We start from the raw sequence: 19,812 nt of genomic DNA, 5'->3' as shown, positions 1-19,812 counted from the left end.
CACCCCCCCCCCCCCCCCAACCCCCACCCCCCCCCCCCACCCCCCCCCACCCCCCACCCCCCACCCCACCCCCCCCCCCACCCCAACCCCCCCCCCCACCCCCCCCCCCCCCCCCCCCCCCCCCCCCCCCCCGGGGGGGGGCCCCCCGAGACAGGCAAGCTTGAGGGCCAAATCTCGAGTGAGAGACATGGGTTAAGCAGAACCGGATCCAAGGGAAATATTAATGGTAGTATTACCTCTCATGTCTTTCTCACGCTCGAAAACAACAAAAGCATATCCACGATGGGGCTTCTTCTTCTTGTTTGGCCTTTCGTGGGCGTGTGTATCAGTCACGATACGAATCTGCAAAGATATTATCAGCATAAGAACAGGAAGCGGCGAAACCATCAAGTAAGGACTGTAACGTACGCGTTCGATAGGACCAAAACGTCCAAATTCCTTTTCTAGGTCGTGCTCGGTAGCATCATAGCTTAGTCGTGCGACAATCAAGGTCTTGAACGGATCGCCACGGATGTTAGGATCCTCGTTGGGCTTGTCTATAGTGAAATCATGTTAGTATTTCGATAAGAGTTGATGGGATTGAAGGAGGAAAAAAAAAACGTTAGAAAGACGGACAGTGTAATGGACCCTCGGTCAATATCCTCTCTTGTTGAGCCTTCTTTTCTAGCTTCTTCCTGTCGCGCATCTGCAGCCAGCTCTCAGTAGGGGTGTAATTGTCGCTTTCCTTATAGTAAGCAAGAGAAGGAAGATAATTGGCGACGCCGGTAATATTATGCGTTCTTCGCTGCTCGGGTGGGAAATCGGGAGCAGGCACCCATCGCAAAGGCGGTCGCGGCGCGAAGAGGGCGAGAAGATTTGGCGGAAGTTTGTCTGTCATTGTCGCGTCGTCGCTCTCTGGAATAGGAAACGAAAGTAGTAAATTTACAAATACAAGGAGAATCGGAAAGTTAAAGTTAAATGGAAGATATAAAAAAAGAAAGGAGGCCTTGCGAATAGACACAGTCTTTCAATGATGGATGAAAGAATTAAAAAGAGTCAAGTTAATTGTTTTTTCGCGTCGTTAGGGGAGAAGTCGAGGAAATTGCTTTGAAAGCTCCAAAAATGCTCCATTCAAATTTAGACTTAGCCTAGCCAGGTACACATGTACATACCTACGTACCTAGGTATGTTAACAAGTTTAGCCGACATATTTCCAGGCCAGAGATTGTGACTTTGAGAAGTACTTATCAAAGTACTTATCAAAGTACATGGCACTATATGCATCGAATCACGTATCTATCTGGTTTGGCGCTTGTAAATTCAGTTGGTACATAATAGTACTACCTCTTTATTTTCTTAACCAAAAGGTAAAATTTCAAAGCCGAACGTTGAACAATAGAAAACCTCGTCGTCGTCTTGAGTTCCCAAAGGCGCAACAATGACGATTAGGGCGTTGCAGAAGGTTTCCGTTGGCCAGGTAATAATCATCAACCGTGAAATTATTTAGCTATTGTCTTATTCGAAGTGAATCGCTAACACAATAGCAGAATAGCATCGGCGCCTTCATCCTGCAATGCAAGAAAATAGATGTCCACTATTGCGACTATTCCGGAAGTTCTAGAGGAATGAAGTGAGACCAACCCCATTTGAATGCTCGTGCTCGAGAGAACCTAATCCTAACTTCGCCTCCTCATTAAAAGTTCTTTTATCAAATCCCAGCTAGCCAAGTTCGCTTCCACTCATCCCCAGATCGAATTCGCCGTTTCCCCTCGACCACGAAAACACCCCGTGCTCATCGGTCACTACATCAATGGCAAGCAAAAGTCTATTTGCGTTAAGAACATGGATCCTCTCCAAATACTCAAAAAGATAGAATTGCTACGAGATGCGAGCGGCGAGAAGAATAAAAAGGTCAACAAGCCGGTCACGAGTATCAACGAGAGCGTAAGAGGCATATGGAGTCCTTACCACGGCACGGGTATGCCGGTATAAAGAGACCTAAATATCTAGAGAGGGTTATCCGGAGACCTTCTGACCCTTGTACGACTATATTCGGGCAAAGTGTACAACACGGTTCAAGGCGTATATACAACCAAGCCTAGGCCCGAAATTCAAGGCAGCATTTATGAATAAAATCATAACGAATTCACCCAGGCGTATTTGCAAGAACTTTTCTCAACCTCCGGGCTACTCTATTTTTATTTATTTTTTACTATGGAGTTTACATTAGATAGTGAGCTCGGAAGCTATAGCCTAGGATTTTATGGCCCATGCATGAACTTCCTCGTTGAATTGTCATGATTCCTCTCATTAGAGGTAGCATTCAGCTAATATTCCAAGCTTTCTCCCGTTTAAGCCCGGCTGTTGATGATGTCCACAACTATATTTCGTTAGCTTAGTCCAATGGCACAGAAAAAACACGGTAGCGAATATCTACACTTACATGCGGGCTTAAGGCTGGCACCACCGACGAGGAAGCCGTCGATGTCCTTCTCCTTACTGAGATCTTTACAGTTCTTCTCGCTGACACTACCGCCGTATAGAATTCTGGTTTCGTCGGCAACCTTTTGGCTTACCTCCTTCGCTAGCCAAGCACGGATAGACGCATGTACCTCCTGAGCCTGCTCTGTTGTAGCGACCTTGCCGGTACCGATGGCCCAGATAGGCTCATAGGCAATGACGATCCTGCTCCAATCCGATACCCGTGACCTTAATGCAGCTAACTGGGCAGCAATGACTTCCAGAGTCTTGCCGGCTTCTCGCTGCTCTAGGGACTCTCCACAGCACCAGATGACGTTAATGCCATTCTCGACAGCATACTTGGTTTTTGAAGCAACAACTTCGTCACTCTCAGCTAGGATAGTGCGTCGCTCAGAGTGACCGAGGATAACCCAGTCGATGCCACTGTCCTTCAGTTGGTGGACCGAGATCTCGCCGGTGAATGCACCGTTTGGCTTGTCAAAGACGTTCTGCGCGGCAACGCCGATTTCCTTCTTTACGTGCTCGCGGACGAAGACGAGGTAAAGGGCTGGCGGGGCTATGACGACCTCTAGAAAAAAAAAAAAGGCACAATAAGCAAAAGTCATATTATTATCAGTGGGGTAGATGGGGAAGAGGAAGTATTATTAACTCACCAACGTTGGGATCAAGCTGAGCTTTGTTCAAGTTGTCGACAATCTCCTTGATGGACGAGACTGTCCCGTTCCTATATTATTTGTCAGTCCGCATCAGTTTTTATGATATTACTTCGGATTCCCCCCTCAGCATTATCGTTTATTATCCTGTTGAAAGACATTGGATGTCTACAAAATTACGTATGTATGTATGGATGGATGGATGGAGGGGTCTTACATCTTGAAGTTGCCGCCAACGAAGAACTTGCGCGCCATGATGGATAATGAGGCAATTTGAGCTTGGTTATGTAAATAAGGTATTTCCAAAGAAAGATCGAGGCGGAATGTTCGAATTGAAGAATGTAGACAATTGGAAAATGACGCGGAAGTGAGGAGGAGAAAGCTTCGGAAGTTGTTAACGAGAAGAAAAACAGGCGATGTTTAATTCGATTTCATGGGTACAGCCCACTTTCCTTAGGCGGGGTCTTTACGTACGGGATGGGATGTAGGTATACCTAGGTACCGCATATTGTACCTAGGTAGGTAGTTTCTGCACGTGCAAGTAGTGGAGATTGCGCATTTATCTCAGTACTTAGTACTTCTCGCACCCCCAAGGGCCAACAGGTCTTTGTATAAGTATAGGTACATCAAACAAGGTTCTCATTACTACGGGATCCTCTTTTATATCTGTCATATTATTATAACTCAATATTCTTGCTGAATGTTGGCGTAAGATAACTACAAAGAAACAAAAAATGAAAAAAGACGTAGGACAACACATGTTTTTCACCCCACTAGATTTCAGTAGTGGAACCGACTCCTCCTCGTTCGAGGTAAACTATCGTCACTATCAGAATCATCCGTAACGTAAGACTCTTCATATCGTCTACCGCCATGTCTTAAGTTCGATGATCTCTCTCGGTCGAATGGGTCTTCCTCTAAGATTGACCCTTCCTGCATAAGATGTTCAAATTCTCTTCGCCGGCGACCATCCACTCGTGGCAGCACTGCGTCATAGTCGTCTCCATCACTGATAGACAGATCCTTGAAACGCGATATTCCATCATCAGTGTCCCTCTGTCGATCAGAAGTGGGTATATGTCTTCCACCATAAGGAGGAGTTGTCAACCTTGCTCCCAAGAGGATGCGTGGATTAGACGTTGAATATCGAGCTTCACGCTTTGTCCGCTCCTTTCTCTCGCGGAGGACGCCTGCCAAGTAAGCATCACCTATAGCTCTATCAATATCAACAGAGGACGTCTTCCCGGTCGAAGGACGTCTCGACTTGGGTGGCATCCGAACCCCATGTCCGTCGTCAAAATAATCCTTATGTTTTCTGTGATACTCTCTAGGCCCATCCCGATCATGCTTTCTACCCAAACTGCGAGCCGATCCGTGATCACTATTATGCACTCGTTTGAGGGTTCTACCTCTGTTGAGCGATTTAGACGAATAGGAAGTGTCTGGAGTTGTCTGGCTATCAAATGATCTATCCGACGACAAATAGTCCGAGTGGTCTGACTCACTTTCAATCTTGGCGTGCTTTATATTCGCAGGACTTACTTTTGTGCCGCCGCCAACGACAGCATTATTCATAGGACCTCCTATTCCTGGCCCTGGTTCTAGTCCCGGTGCTAACCCGTTAGGAGGCGGTGGAACCGGTTGTGGGCGATTACTGTTCGACCCCAGTGGTAGTCTAGTATCTACGGAACCTTGCCCTGGTAGAGGTATTCGATAGTCCGGGCCATGATGCGGATGAGACTGGGGTTGTGGTTGTAGTTGCGGTTGCGGGTACGGATGGGCGACGTGGTTGTTCTGTGAGAAGCGCATTCTTTTTTTCGCTTCATAAAGAGCGGGGATATCAGCTTCAGCTTTAGGCACGCGCTTAAAGTAAGTGGTCAAGGAAATCCTCTGGAAGGACCTGGGGTTGTCCCCATTCGTATCTCGATGTGGCTGCCTCCTGGGTACACCATGGTGTCTTCGAGACTGTCGGCGGTTTCTTGCAGCTACGGAAACGTACGGGCTATTAATTTCCGCGAGTTGATGGTCCAGTTGTACAAGCACCCAACGATAGTTAATCGGGTCTGGATTTTGCAACTTGAGCTCCTCTATTGTCTTGTCGATTTGTCGCTGAAGGACAGGACTTAGGGTTTTCAACTTTTCGGTAGGAGCTCGGGTCCTCCTATTCAAATATTGAACCCGACGCCTTATCTCCTCAGTCGACATGCTCTGAACCTGGGATATGATTGCTTGGTCCCACGTAGGGAGTCGTAACCGACCTTCGTCATCGTACCGACTTTGTGCTGTGTATTTCTCGAATCGGAAGAGAGCATACTCAGTGAGCTCTTCTTTCATGTCATCTACGGTCATAAGACCATGTCTCACATCCGAAATCTTAACGGAAGGGAACCCGCCACGCAGCGGGACTGCTTGCTGGTGTATAGACGCTTGCGGCTGCCCTACTATACGACCGCGAAATCCCGCAGCGGGCGCAGGTGCTTGATTTCTGTCTGATCCGTTAAAGGGCGGTGCTCCATGATTTTCGGTCATGTTGGTGATAGCTCAGCTGCACAAACACTATTTTCTCGAGAAAGGAAAATATGCACAAGGTAAAACCATGGACATCGAACTTGACTCAAAGTGTCAGACCTCTCGAATTGTAAATAAATAGGAGACGTGTAAGGGACCAAGACCCGAGTTAACTCGCTCTCGCGTGTAATTTCTTAATTTGCAGAAGGTGACGGATCTGGTTCACCACGGGGATTCTGGGGGAGGAGGCCTTGAACATATAAGTTTCAAACTAAGGGATCGATCACAAGCTAGCAGTTCTCTCCGTTCTCACATTACTACGTACCTAAGAGAAGGGCAAAGCAAGCTAGGTGTTACCGCTGCTTGGTTTGCGGCAACTTCACATCGTCACACCAAGCACTGAGAGCTTTCGTCCCTCGTTCCTCGTCATGATCACATGTAGATGTGCCCGGCGATCGCCCGGTCTGTATAGTTTTATGCCCAGTTCACTGCTCTCGTCATCTAATAGTGGCCAGAGAAGACAGAGAGACACCGCCCTGAAATGCTGTAAGATATGTTTCAAATCGATCAACTCCGATCTGCAAGAGTTCTGCATATGATATTGCCACGTAGTCCATCGTAAGGGCCTTTGTCTAGCAGGGCGAACTTAGGTGTATTAAGCCTAGAGCTCTCAAATTGATACCAAATCTGGCGGATCAACGACTGCCGCATCGCTAGCCTTGACTATTGTAAGCATGGCTTACAGCTCCGCGAGGGGTAGAGGCAGGAAAGTTTCGTATATATGAAGAATAGCGAGGCGCGGACATCCCTTTCTGCATATCTATCGGATTTCTACCAAGTCTCATGTCACCCTAGCCTCGTCTTGGGAACACAGTGATGTGTCCGTTTGCGATGTCCAATTTCTAGATCATAGCATGAGAAAAAAGCAAACACTCATCATTGGACATAATATAAGCCGAATCTATCAACCACCCACCTAGCACTTCCTCACCGAAGGAGCGAGGCTTGTTGACCAAGCGTTGTCATCATGCATCACACCTAATGAGACATCGACTGCGGGAATTCCTTGATGTTATCTATTCCCTGACTTGCTTAGCGTGGCTCTGCGACTTAACGGGAAGCGGTTCTGATGGTTGCCCCAAGGCGACCAAGTCTATATTAATCAAGGCTTGTTTTATCCCTAGCGTACTCAGCGTCAGATGCATAAACTGTATGCTTTTTCCATAGATGGCTATATTGTAGACAATATGTACACAAGACAAGCCGTTAGGGTTGTATTGGTAACGCCCTAGAATGTGGTAAGCCAAATAAGCACGCCCTGGCCTAGGCTACACACTATACTTTTCTTTCCAGCCTTTGGGGGGAATCATAAAACCAAACGTAGGGCGGGACTTATCTCATCTCGGTCTATATCTATAGTCTATAGAATACCCTGGACAAGTGTGTATAACTCAGAACCCGATATTATGCTATAGGTACCTACCTAGGTACGTATAATAAATTGCAAATTACACCTTGCTTGCGTTAACGACGTTGTCGCTGAACTGTGTGAAAGACGTATCCGCTCATGTGCAGCTTTAAATCCAAGACCGATCTAGATTCCCGTTATGGCTTCATGTCCGTCAGGCGACCTGAAGCCACCACAGACGGTGTCGGCCGCTTATCGAACTTGTAAACCCAGATATCACCCACCATATAAATCTGGGTCGCTTTGTCGCCCTGTCATATCTGCTTATAGGCCGTATCCCTTACCCAACGACATTTGAATACGGTAACAATTATATGGTTGTATGGGGAGGTTATGGATATAGGGAAGAGATAAGCAGAGAAAGTTTAACCCTATTAAGGTGTTAAGGCACTTTGGCGGAGTGGTTAACGCGATGCCCTGCTATAAATGTAGTGCGAAAGGCATTCCCTTCGGGGGCGTGTGTTCGAATCACACAGGTGTCGAAATTTTACCATCTTTATTTATAAGTTTTTTTTTTATATTTATTAATATTTATTAATTTTATTTTATTTTTAAATTTTATTTTTATTATTAATTAATATAAATAAAATAATTATAAAAAATATTAAATCTTTTTTATAATTTTATTATTATTAAAAATAATATAATTTTAAAATTTAATATAAAATATTTATTATTTATTTTTTAACCACATTTTTAAAGTTAATAATTACTTTAAAAATTTAATTAATATAAATTAAAGTATTTTAAGCTTTTAATATTAAAATAAGCTTTTATAGTTTTATTATATTTATAATTTTAAAAATATTATAAATTGTAAAAAAATAAAATTATAATTATGTTTTTTTATTAAATAATGTTAAAATTTCCTTAATATTAATAATTAAATTATTAAATACTTTTAATAAGTAAAAACGTAAATTTATAAGTTAAATTAACATTAATTATAAGTTATTTATTTTATTAAAAATTAAATAAAATTATTTCGAAAATAATTTAATAAATAATAATAATAAAAATCTTATAAACGGTTTTAATATTAATTAACTTTTTTTTAATTTTATTATTAAATAAAAACTTTAATTATTAACACTTTATATTAAAAAAATAAAAGATTAATAATAATAAATATATAAATATTAATTAATAAATATTTAAAATTATTTTTTAAAAAAAACTTTATTATTAATTTTTTTTATAAAATTATTATTATTTAATAAATATTTTTATTTTTTAAAAATATATGTTAAATATAAAAAGTTTAAATTTTTTTTATTAAATATATTAATTATATTATATTTTTAAACAGCATTAACTATTATAAGAATTAGATTCAAATGTAATTAACGCTTTTAAAAAAGCTCGAATTAAGATATTCGTTTCGGCTAAACGAGATTGCTTTTTTAAAAGGCCAACAGTATTAAAAAACTGTCCCGAGCCTTTTATACCTGTTTAACCACGTGAAGCTCCTAAATAACAGCAGTCGAAACCTCCTGCCAAACGGGGTTAGCCTCTTAAAAGGCTAATAGTACTAAAAGACCATCTTAAGCCTTCCATACCTGTTTAACCTGTTCAATCACGTAAAACCCCCGAATAACAGTAATTAAGGTTTCTTACCAAATAAAGTCGCCCTGTTAAAAGGCTAATAGTACCAGGGGATTACTTTTAGCTTTTTACAACCAATTAACCATATAAAGGCTACAATTCGCAGGAATTAAAGCTTTCCGTACAATATTTATTTTAATTATTAAAAAATAGTTTTTTAATAATTAAAATCTATAATAATAAAGTTATAAATAAATAATATAATATATATAATATTTTATACTAATTAAATAAATGTTTAAAAAATAAAATAAAAAATTAAAACTTATAATTTATATTATAAAAATAAAAATATTAATTTATTAAAAATTTATAAATTATTTAAATTTTTATAATTATTATTTATTAAAACTAATTTTAAAATTAAATTATTTAAATAAAATATTTAATATTATAATTTAACATTTATTTTTACTTTTATATATTATAAATTTATTAATAATAATATAATATTAAATTATTTTTAAATATAAAAAACTTTATATTATTAAATTAACTTAATAAATATAATATTAAATAAAAAATTATAATACATTTAATTTTATTTTTACAATTTAAAAGTAATTATAAAATATTATATATTAATTAAAAATAAAATCTTTTTAATAATGGAAAATATTATTAAAACTTTTTAAATTAATTAAAAATTTTTAAATTTTTTTATATATTTTTATATAAAAGTTTTAATTATTTATTTATTTTATATATATTCTTTCTTATTTTTTAATATAATTTTATAAAAAGATTAAGTAAAATCTAATATTTTTTTTAATTTTACTTTTATAATTATTATTAATATAAATTAATGTTTTTACTTTTAAATAATTTTTTTAATAATCTTTAATTAATCTTTATTTTATAATAAAGTAATTTTTATAAAACTTTTAAAAATAATTTTAATAATATAATACTAATTAAATATATTATTTATTTATTAATAACATTTATAAATTTAGAAAAATTTAATAATTATTATTTATAAATTTAATTATTTAATATTATTTATTACTTTTATAATAAACTTAAATTAATTAAAAATTAAAAATAAGTTTTTTTAAAATAAATTATAAGTAATTAGCTTAATATTAACATAAGAATTTTTAATCAAAAATATATAATATTTTTAATAAATGTTAATTATAATTATTAATTATAATTAATATATATTAATAAAATAATTTATGTAAAAGTAAATAAATTAAATTGTTTATATATAGTTAAAATCATTTACTTTAAAAGCTTTCTAAAGTTATTTTATGTTAAAACAATAATAAACCTTAATAACTATTTAATTTATAAGCAAAAACTTATAATCAAAATCCTTAATAAGAATTCAAAATTATAAACATTTAATAATAATTAAATAATTGCATATAACCTCTATTTAAATTAAAAATATTAAAGTTATAATAACATGAAAATATATATTTTAATAAAAATTATTAAATATATTTATAAAGGCAATAATAAAATTACTACATATTTATAAATAAAAAAACATAAATTAATTTTAATTAATAAATTTAAAATTATAATAAAATTAATAAATATTTATATAATTAATTTATTACACTTTTTAAACTCATAAATCTAATATTTAATATTTAATTATTTATGTTTTTAATAAAAATAAATTAATTTATAACATAAATAAAAATATGAAATTATTAACGTAAATAATTCAATAAAATTATTTAATATTAACCATATAATTTAATTATAATATAAGTAATTTTAGGAAATATAAATTAGTTAAATTTTTTATTTATAAGGATATTTAATATAATATTTTTAACGAGTTTATAAAATATAAAGCTTATTAAAAAATAAAAAAAGAATAGGAATACTTTTTTTTAAAAAAAAACAAGTATATTTGTTTTTAATAAATAATTAAAAATTATATTTACTTGCGGTATTAATAATAATAATTATTAATTACTTTTAAATATATAAATTAAATTGAAAAAATAATTTTATACTAATTTATTAAAAGTAATTATAAATTATGTTAATTTATTAATCCTTATTAAAATAATTTATTTTAATTATAAATTTTATTTAATTAAATAAGCTATTATAAAGAATTAAATTATAATAAAAAATAAAAAACAATTTTATAAAATTAAATATTATTGTAATAACCTTATTATTGAAAATAATTAAACAGCTATTAATAAAATAGTTATTTTTAACCAAGTAATTTTATTATATATTGAAAAACTTTATAATAATTATAAAGTTTAAATTTATATTTTTATAAGAAAGTTAAGCGCTTAAACCATTATACCAGACCATCATATAATATATATAAAGTTATAATATATTAACTTTTTAATAAATAATAAATACATATATTTTAAAATATAAAAATAATTAGTTAAAACTTATATAAAAAATAAATAAATATATAAAAGTATATAGTATTATTATTATAATAATATTCTTAAAGTTTTATAAAAATATAATTTTTATAATTATTTAAAATTAATAACATTTTATAACTTATTATATAACTTGTAATATATTTCTCAAAATATTTGAATTATTTTAAAATAATTTCATTCATTATTTAACCATTTTTAAAAAATTTAATAACTTAATTATTTAATATATGATTATCGTAATATTAAAATATAAAATTTAATTGAATTTTCCTCTTATTATAATATATTCTGAATTAATTAAACAATATATTATTAAAATACATATATTATTTTAAATATATATATAAACCGTTAACCCGTGTAAACCGCTAACTTGTGGTTTACATTATTATTAATAATAATTATTATATTATTAATATTTATTTTTTTAAATACATTTACTTATATTTATATATAAGTTTTAAAATGTTTTTTATTAAAAACTCTTTTAAATATTATTAATTTTAAATAAAATTATTCCGTAATTCTTTTAAAATATTTATTATAAATTAAATATAAATATTGAAATTTTATTTAATATTATTTTAATTAATAAACTTTAATTTATGATAAATAATATAATATATAATATATTAACTTAATTTTTATAATTAATATATTTTATATTTTTAAAAATAAATAATAAGTTTTTATTAAACTTATAAATTATAATTAATATTATATTTATTTTTTAAAATCTATCTTACTTTAAATAATATTAATTAAAAATCTTTACTTATATAATTTTCTAAAATACATAAATAATATAATTTATTTTCATTTTTTATATATAATAAATTATTATTATTTTTATTTAAATTTTAGTTATAATTTAAATTAACTTTTTATTAATATTATATTTACTTAAAGTATCTTTTTTAAAATTATTCAAAATAAACATAAATATTTTTATAATATAATTAAAATCTTTTATAATATTATTAAAATCTTTTTTAAAATCTTTTATTATTTTTTATATATTATTATTCTTTTCATTATAAAAAACCATTATTATAAAACATTTTTAATAAAAAATATTTATTTTTAAAAAAACCATTTTTATAAAGTTTTAATAAATAAAATAAATTAAACTAATAAAATTTTATTAAATAATATTAAAATTATTAATCTATTATTTTATTAATTAAAACTTAATAAACTTAATTTATCTTTTTTAATTTACTACCGTTGTAAGCATTTCTTTTTAATTTATTTTTTTATAATTAATTTTTCTTTTTTTTAAAAAAGTATTAATTTTTATAAGGTTTTAATTTAAGTATTAATAAAGCTTATTTTAAAATCATTTATAAAAAAACTAGGGAATTGGATAATAAAATATTTTAAAAAGAATTTACTAAACTTGATAAAAAAGTTTAATTTTTTAAAAAAGTTAAAAATTATTATTAATATATTTTTATTATTTTAAAAAAGATTTATTATATTATTTATACATATTATTAAAAATTACTTATATTATTTTATTATAATAATATAATATATACTATAAATTTTATTAATTATCTTTTTTTAAATTAAAATATATATTTAAAATAATAAATTTATGAAAAAAATAAAAATTAATAATAATTTTACATTTCTTAACATTATTAATCATACAATAAATAATAAAAATAAAATAAATAAAAAATAAAAATTATTTTATATATTTAAATTTATTAATTTAACATATATTATTAAAAATTTTGTTTATTAATTTTTACTTATTAATATTAAATTTATAAATTTTAATTAAAAACTTAATTTTATTTAATTACCTTTTATTAAATATTTTTTTATTTCTTTATTTTCTTAACATTAATTTATTATTAATATAGTTTTTTTTATTATATTACCATGTTATTTTTTTTATTTTATTATAAGTAAAAGCTATATTATTAAAATATAAAAAGCTTATAGTGATCGCGGGATTTAAATTTATGCTTTTTTTTAAAAAAAATATTAAATATAAAATCATTACTTTAAACCACTAAAATATTATATTTAATTTTATACAAAAGATTTATATTTATATTGTATTTTTATATATTTATTTAAATTAACAAATTTTATTTTTAATCTATTCTTATATATTATTAATTATAATTTAAACACTTATAATATTAATTAATTATATAATTAATCCTTATTATTAAAACCTTTTATTTTAACTTAACATATTTTTAAATTATAAATTATATTTTTTATTAAAAAAGTAAAAAAGATAAAAATGTAAATAAAGAAACTTTATTTTAATTTAAAAGAAAATTAATAAATTTAAAAGGTCTGTTAAATCCTTTTTTTAATTAACAATTATTTAATTTAAAAATTAAAGTTTAATAATTCTGGTAGTATCTTTTCCCTTTCCTTTTTTTTTATTTTCTATTTTAATTGTTAATCCAATTAGCAAATAAGAAAATCCTGCTAAATTATCAGCCCTTTAAGCAAATAACTCACTTTAATTTTTTACCCGCCCAGATAATCAGTTAAGGTAAACTATTATTCTTAAATTTAATATTATTAAACTAATTTTCTATTTAATTTTATTCTTTTATAAAATATATATTTTTAAATTTAATATTATGCCCAATAAACGCTTCACGGTTTTAATTTTATTTTAACTCTATACTTTTCGACCTTTAAGGATAATTTTTTACTTTTTCACAATAGCTTTTTACATATAAAGCTTCTTACCTTTTTATAAAAATATATCTACTCTTTCCCGTTTATTAAAATAATAATTTCCTAAAAATAAATAAATTATATACTTTTAAGATTATATTTTCTTATAAATTAATTTTATAATAAACCATATAATAACCTTTCCTTCCATAAGATTTATTACTTTTTTTTAAAAATTTTAAAATTAATAATTATTATCTTTTTAATTATATATTTGTTAGTAAGTACGTACGTATGGTAAAAGCAATAAACAAGTAAAACAATAATAATGGGGGTGAGATTAGTATATTAATAATATTTGAAAAAAGAAGAATTTATTTAAAGTTAATTAACAGTGTAATGTCCTTTTATATAATAATAATAAGTATATTGTTTTTTCCTCCAATATTAGTAATAAAGTATTTTATTCTTAATAAAATGCTTATATATTAATATTATATAATTATTATTTATTTTATTTTATTTTTGTAATTAATTAATTACGAAGTTAATTATATAATAAAAAAAATCTTTAAAAAGAAATTTATAATAATATGTACTTATATTAATTTAAATATGTATTAATACGTATATAAATTAACTTACATATAAGCTAAAATGCATATATATTAATATATATTTATACTAATATATTACATACTTTTATAATAAATTAAAGCCGAAATTATAATAGTTTAAACTAGGAACTGTCTTATATATTAAATTATATTAATTCATATTATACTATCTTACATCTGGGGTAACCAGTAAATTCTTGTGCAATATCTTTTATTATGGTTAATATTAGCAACTAACTGTAATAGTCCGCTACTGTGACAGTATATAACCATTTCCAGCCTTTTTGCGTTTCATTTATCCTTTTAAGTGTAAGTTAATCTGATTATTTTTTACTAATGTTCTTATAATTTTATTTGGTAATACTTTTATTATAGCGTTAATTAAGTTATATATATTATAAATCTAGTAAATGTTATTTATTTCTCGATTTTTGTAAGATTGTTATAATATTATTAAGTTAATTATTAATTTTTTCTTATTTGTATTTCTTATTTATATTAAGTATTAATATAAAAAAAAGAATTAATATATAAGATAAAAAAGGCTTTTAAAAATAATAAGTGGTTTAAAATAATATTAATAAAATAGTAAATAATAAAGTTTATATTAAAATTTTATATTATTTTATAAATTTTATTAATAAGTATATTATAAGTAATACGTTTATATTTAATAAATAATTAATAAATGATATTTCTAATAATACGAAGTTCGTTATTCTAGTTAAAATAATAATATAGTTAATTTATAAATTAAGGTCCTTATTATTTATAAATAATTTATTAATGAATATATATAATTATAAGTTTTAAAGATTTAAATTAATATAATTAAGTCTATATATTTAATTATTTATTTGCTACTTAATTTTAACGTTAAAGGCCTTAATTTCTTTAAGCCTAGGTTTTAAATATTAAGCTGTTGTTAAATAATTAAAGGCAATTTTAAGCTAATATATGGAAAAGATATACGCTTTTTAAGCCTTTTGCTTTACAAATTGTTAAATTATATCCAAAGATTTAATATTTAATAGCACCAACTTTTCAGCTTATCCTTTTTAAATAATAATAATTCTATAATCTTTATTATAAATAATAATACAGAAGCTATTAAAATCTTTAATTCTGTTATTTAATATCTTTTAAAGGCGTACTTTAATTCCAATTTTAATAAGTACTTTATTTTTAATAATAAAAAATTCTATTGTACTTATATTTAAGATATTATTTATTTAAAAATTAGTAAATCTAAAAGGGTTTAAGTTTATTATAACGAACTTACACTTAAGTCCGTTAAAGTGTAGTAACTAAGGTTTTAATTTTAAGTAAATAGTAATAATATAGGTTAAGTATTAATAAACATTATAAATGTTCGTTAAGAAGGCTTAAAGTCTTTCCCCTTATATAAATTAAATATAAAACTTAAATTAATAATTAAAAAAACGTAAATAAATGATTAAATATCCTGTAAACCCTTTTTATTCCTAACTTAAAGCTTTTATAATCTTAATAATCTTAATGATCTCATTAAAATTATTAAGATTACTAAAATTACTTCCTTTTATTAAACTATCCAAGGTTTATCTGTTCCTAATTATACGTTTTAAGATCCCTACTTCCATATAAAATATGGTTCTTATATTATTAATTTATAACATTATTCTTTTTTTCTTAAGTTTTTTACCTTTAAAAATCTATTAATAAGCATATTTTTTATATTATTTTTATTTTTTTTATTTTTTCCGAACTAATTTATTAAGATATTAAATTATATATTAAAATCCGTTACAAAACGTAAAAACCATATTAATCAATAAAAAAGTAAAGAACTTCGTACTTCTTATATTAAATTTATCAATATTACCCTTATTCTATATTCAAATTGTAAACGTTTTGGAAAATTTCCTTATATCTTTCTACCCAACTTTTCATTTTATAACATTTATACTTAAAAAAACTAACATTTTAATTATAACATTTAAAAAATAAATTCTTTTAATAAATTAAAATAAGAAATTAAGTTTTTACAGGACAAACGTTTAAAAATTAAAAATATAATATTATAATATTAGAAAAATATTTCCAATATTTTTAAGTATATTCTTTAATATTAAGAAAAAATGTTAAAGCATATTTTTTACTTAAAAGAGATTCGTTAAAAAGAGGATGTTATTAAAGGTAAGGCTTTTTATATACTTAAATATAAAAGGTGGAGTTAAAAGAAAAAAAGGAGGAAAATGGGAATTAAAATACTTTTAATTAAGTTAATCCATTTATGCCTCTTAACTCTTTTGGGGGCAACCCCAATAAGGCTGCCTTTTGAAATAGTTTTAACTTAAATTTAAATCCATTTTTATTTATAAGTAATTAAGATTTTTTTAATAAAATTCTTTAATAAGCTTCTAAACGTTTTTAAAATACTTAATTAATTCCTATATATTTTCTTTTAATATATAATCTCTTTATTTTATTAAATATTTAATCTAATTCTTAAATAGTTTTAAATTTAAAATCTTTTTAACTTTATATTTTTAATCGGTTTTAATATTTAAAATAATTTATATTAACATATTTTTTAAAGTTAATTTTAATAAAGAAATATAAAAAATTAAATATAATTTCGTTTTTAATAATAATAATAGTTTATAATTAATTTTTAAAATAACTTTTTTAATTTTAAAAGATTTAAGTTTTTTATAATTTAATTTTTTATTTAATTTTTTAATTTTAATATTTTGTTATAATAAATAAACCTTATTTCCTTTCTTAAAGATTAATCTTTCAATCTTATATTAATTATTATATTTCTTTATTCTTTTTTATAAAAACCTAAGCTTATCTACTAAGTACTTTTATATAATAATAATTTATTCTATTATAACTTTTACTTTAAGTATAAATATTTTTTTATATTAATTAACTTTATTATAATAAAATTATAATTAATATTTATTTTAAATAAGGATATTTTTATATCTTTATTTATAAAGTTATTATATATAATTTTTACTTATAATAATAATTTTACTTAATTATTTTATATTTTATTAATATATATATAAAAATATTATTTTAATATTTAATTTAATTGTTTTGTTTATTTATTTAATTAAGGATAATATATTATAAATAATTTTTATTTAATATTTATTCTTTTTATTAAATTGGTCCAAAATTTTAATATAAATAATTTATCTTTATTTAAAATAATACGTCCTAATAATCTATATTTATTAATTATATATTTAAAAAAAAATATATATTAAATCTTCTATTATATTAAATTCTTTATATAATATAAAATATCTATATTTAATTAATTTATTAATTATTAATGATAGGTTCTTTTAATGGTAATAATTTAATGATAAAATCCCACGCAATGGTCCTTCAAGCTTTATCCGGGATTTCTGTTAGTTATATAAACTTATATGGTTTATGTTTAACTGCCTTTATTTTATTGCACATATTATAGTTGTTAATTACCTTCTTAATTACCTTTAATAATTTAAGGAAGTTATAATTCCTTATGATTTATTATATAATTCGAAAGATTCCTTAATATCTATATAATAAATGTTTATAATATTCCTTAATAAACTTATATTATAAAATTTTAAGTATATATATCTTTCCTAAATAAGTAATTATACTTTTTCCGGTTCTAATTTCCGTAAGTAACTTTTTTATAAATATAGTTACCTTAATATATATTATCTATATATTATCTTTTTTTATAAAATATAATATTAATAAAATAAGTGCTCTTTATTTATTTAATATAAATATTATCTTTTTTTTATTATATCTTTCGTACTAATACTATTAAATTTATTAAATATATTTACTTATATATTAACTTTTTTTATAACATAAATTATCTTAAAATTAAAATTATTATAATTAAAAAGGACTATAATTAATTCCTTTATTCTGCTAAACCAATATCTCCATTTTTCAAATATTATAATAATAATAATAAATAATTCTTTATTATAAGTTTAATACTTTATTTAAGCTCTTTTAAAGGTTTTAAATAAATATGCCATTAAGTACCATATTTTGTCATTTTTAAATTATTTTAATATTACGCTTAAAATTGCATTAAATCCATTTATATAGATTTATTTTAATTAATTTAGCCTTAATAATTTTATTATTAAATTATTAGTAATAACTTTTTATATTTTTTTAAAAATTTAATTTATTTTTAATATTTATTAAAAGGTCCTTTCCTTTTCTTATATAATAATAACCATAATAAAATTTATAATTTTATTAAAGTTTTTTATTAATTATTTATTATAATTAATAAAGCTATAAAATTAACATATAATAATAATATTATTTAATATTAATTAATCTTATATTATTACAATTTTTAAATCTTATATTTTAATTTATTTAAATATAATAATATACTTTAAATAATTAATATTTTATATATAAAATTTGCTTTTCTTTAAATCTATTAACAAATTAGCCTTATTTAAAACTTCTAACATTTTATTTATATATTTTTTATATTAGTTAAAGGTTTTAGAAAAAATTAATATATTGTTTAAATAAATAAAAACTGTTCTTCTTAAAAATTTCCGTACTATAATTTTAATTATTCTTTAAAATATTATTAATATATTTATAAATCTAAATAATATAATTAAATATTTATAATAATTAAAAAGAATTTATATTGTTATTTTCTATTTATTTCCTTGAACTATTTAAATTAAATAAAAAGCCTTTTTAAAATTTAATATTATAAATTATTTTACATTCTTTATTATCTCTATTAAACTATTAATATTAAATAAGGGGTAATTATTTTATTTAATAATAAAATTAAGGTATTAATAATTATATATATTTTTATATATAAATTTCTATTTTTATTAAATCTTAATATCTTATTTTTATTTTTCTTAAGTATTAAAAAAATTAAGCTCCTTATTAATAAATTTAATTTCTATATATATCTTTTTTTAAATTTTTATTTAATAATTTTAATTAATACCTTTTATTTATTTATATTTAATAAATATATCTTATTTAATTTAAGTAATTATTTTTCTTTTAATTTTATTCTATAATTATAAAGTCTATAATTTAAAACTCTTATATTTATATTTAATTTTTCAGTAAATAATTTTAAGTATTTCTTTTGATATTTTTTAAATACGTTAGTAAATTTATTATATATTACTTTAATTTTTCCTTTAATTATTTTTTATTATTTTATTTCTTTAATTAATTTTATAAGTTATGATATATATAAAGGTATTATTTTATAAGCTTCTTTAAAAGCTGTAAATACGTACCTTTATATTATTATACTAAATTTATTTAAATTAACCTCTTTCTAATATTTAAAGTTATAACCTTTTATACTTAATTTTAAAAAGAATCATTTAATTATGTTTTTTTGCTAATTTATCTTCAAATTATTAACTTTTAATTAA

General features: G+C 25.5%; 4 protein-coding genes and 1 non-coding gene across 5 annotated transcripts in view; 2 read left to right on the top strand and 3 right to left on the bottom strand.

The window, feature by feature from the left end:
• F4812DRAFT_439743 (RNA-binding domain-containing protein) overlaps positions 1-1,168 on the bottom strand; it is a 2,791-nt gene extending 1,623 nt beyond the window's left edge. The window contains exons 1-3 of the mRNA XM_047935093.1: positions 616-1,168; positions 409-536; positions 237-342 (exon numbers count right to left, since the gene is read on the bottom strand). Of these exons, the coding sequence (XP_047787460.1) occupies positions 237-342; positions 409-536; positions 616-877 (496 nt within the window). The 5' untranslated portion in view covers positions 878-1,168. The remainder of the gene's footprint in view (positions 1-236; positions 343-408; positions 537-615) is intronic.
• A 249-nt stretch (positions 1,169-1,417) lies between these two features.
• F4812DRAFT_461990 (thioredoxin-like protein) lies at positions 1,418-1,971 on the top strand (the record flags this gene model as incomplete). The annotated part of the gene is made up of 3 exons (XM_047937958.1): positions 1,418-1,456; positions 1,527-1,609; positions 1,680-1,971. The coding sequence occupies 3 exons, from the start codon at positions 1,418-1,420 to the stop codon at positions 1,969-1,971; spliced, it is 414 nt and encodes a 137-aa protein (XP_047787459.1).
• Positions 1,972-2,330: 359 nt separating this feature from the next.
• On the bottom strand, positions 2,331-3,368 carry F4812DRAFT_461989 (Triosephosphate isomerase; the record flags this gene model as incomplete). The annotated part of the gene is made up of 4 exons (XM_047937957.1): positions 2,331-2,359; positions 2,423-3,028; positions 3,114-3,184; positions 3,331-3,368. The coding sequence occupies 4 exons, from the start codon at positions 3,366-3,368 to the stop codon at positions 2,331-2,333; spliced, it is 744 nt and encodes a 247-aa protein (XP_047787458.1).
• A 111-nt stretch (positions 3,369-3,479) lies between these two features.
• On the bottom strand, positions 3,480-5,846 carry F4812DRAFT_133799 (uncharacterized protein). Its single transcript, XM_047929568.1, has one exon. The coding sequence runs from the start codon at positions 5,640-5,642 to the stop codon at positions 3,894-3,896; it is 1,749 nt and encodes a 582-aa protein (XP_047787457.1). The 5' UTR covers positions 5,643-5,846; the 3' UTR covers positions 3,480-3,893.
• Positions 5,847-7,475: 1,629 nt separating this feature from the next.
• F4812DRAFT_t129 lies at positions 7,476-7,571 on the top strand. Its single transcript has one exon. It is a non-coding gene; the product is annotated as a tRNA-Ser (tRNA).
• The last annotated feature ends 12,241 nt before the right edge of the window (positions 7,572-19,812 follow it).

This window comes from Daldinia caldariorum (genome assembly GCF_022478825.1).
Source record: "Daldinia caldariorum strain CBS 122874 unplaced genomic scaffold F4812scaffold_16, whole genome shotgun sequence".
Classification (NCBI taxonomy): Eukaryota; Fungi; Ascomycota; class Sordariomycetes; order Xylariales; family Hypoxylaceae; genus Daldinia; species Daldinia caldariorum.
Note: the sequence above shows the minus strand (reverse complement) of the source record. Positions and strands in the feature narration are given on the sequence as shown.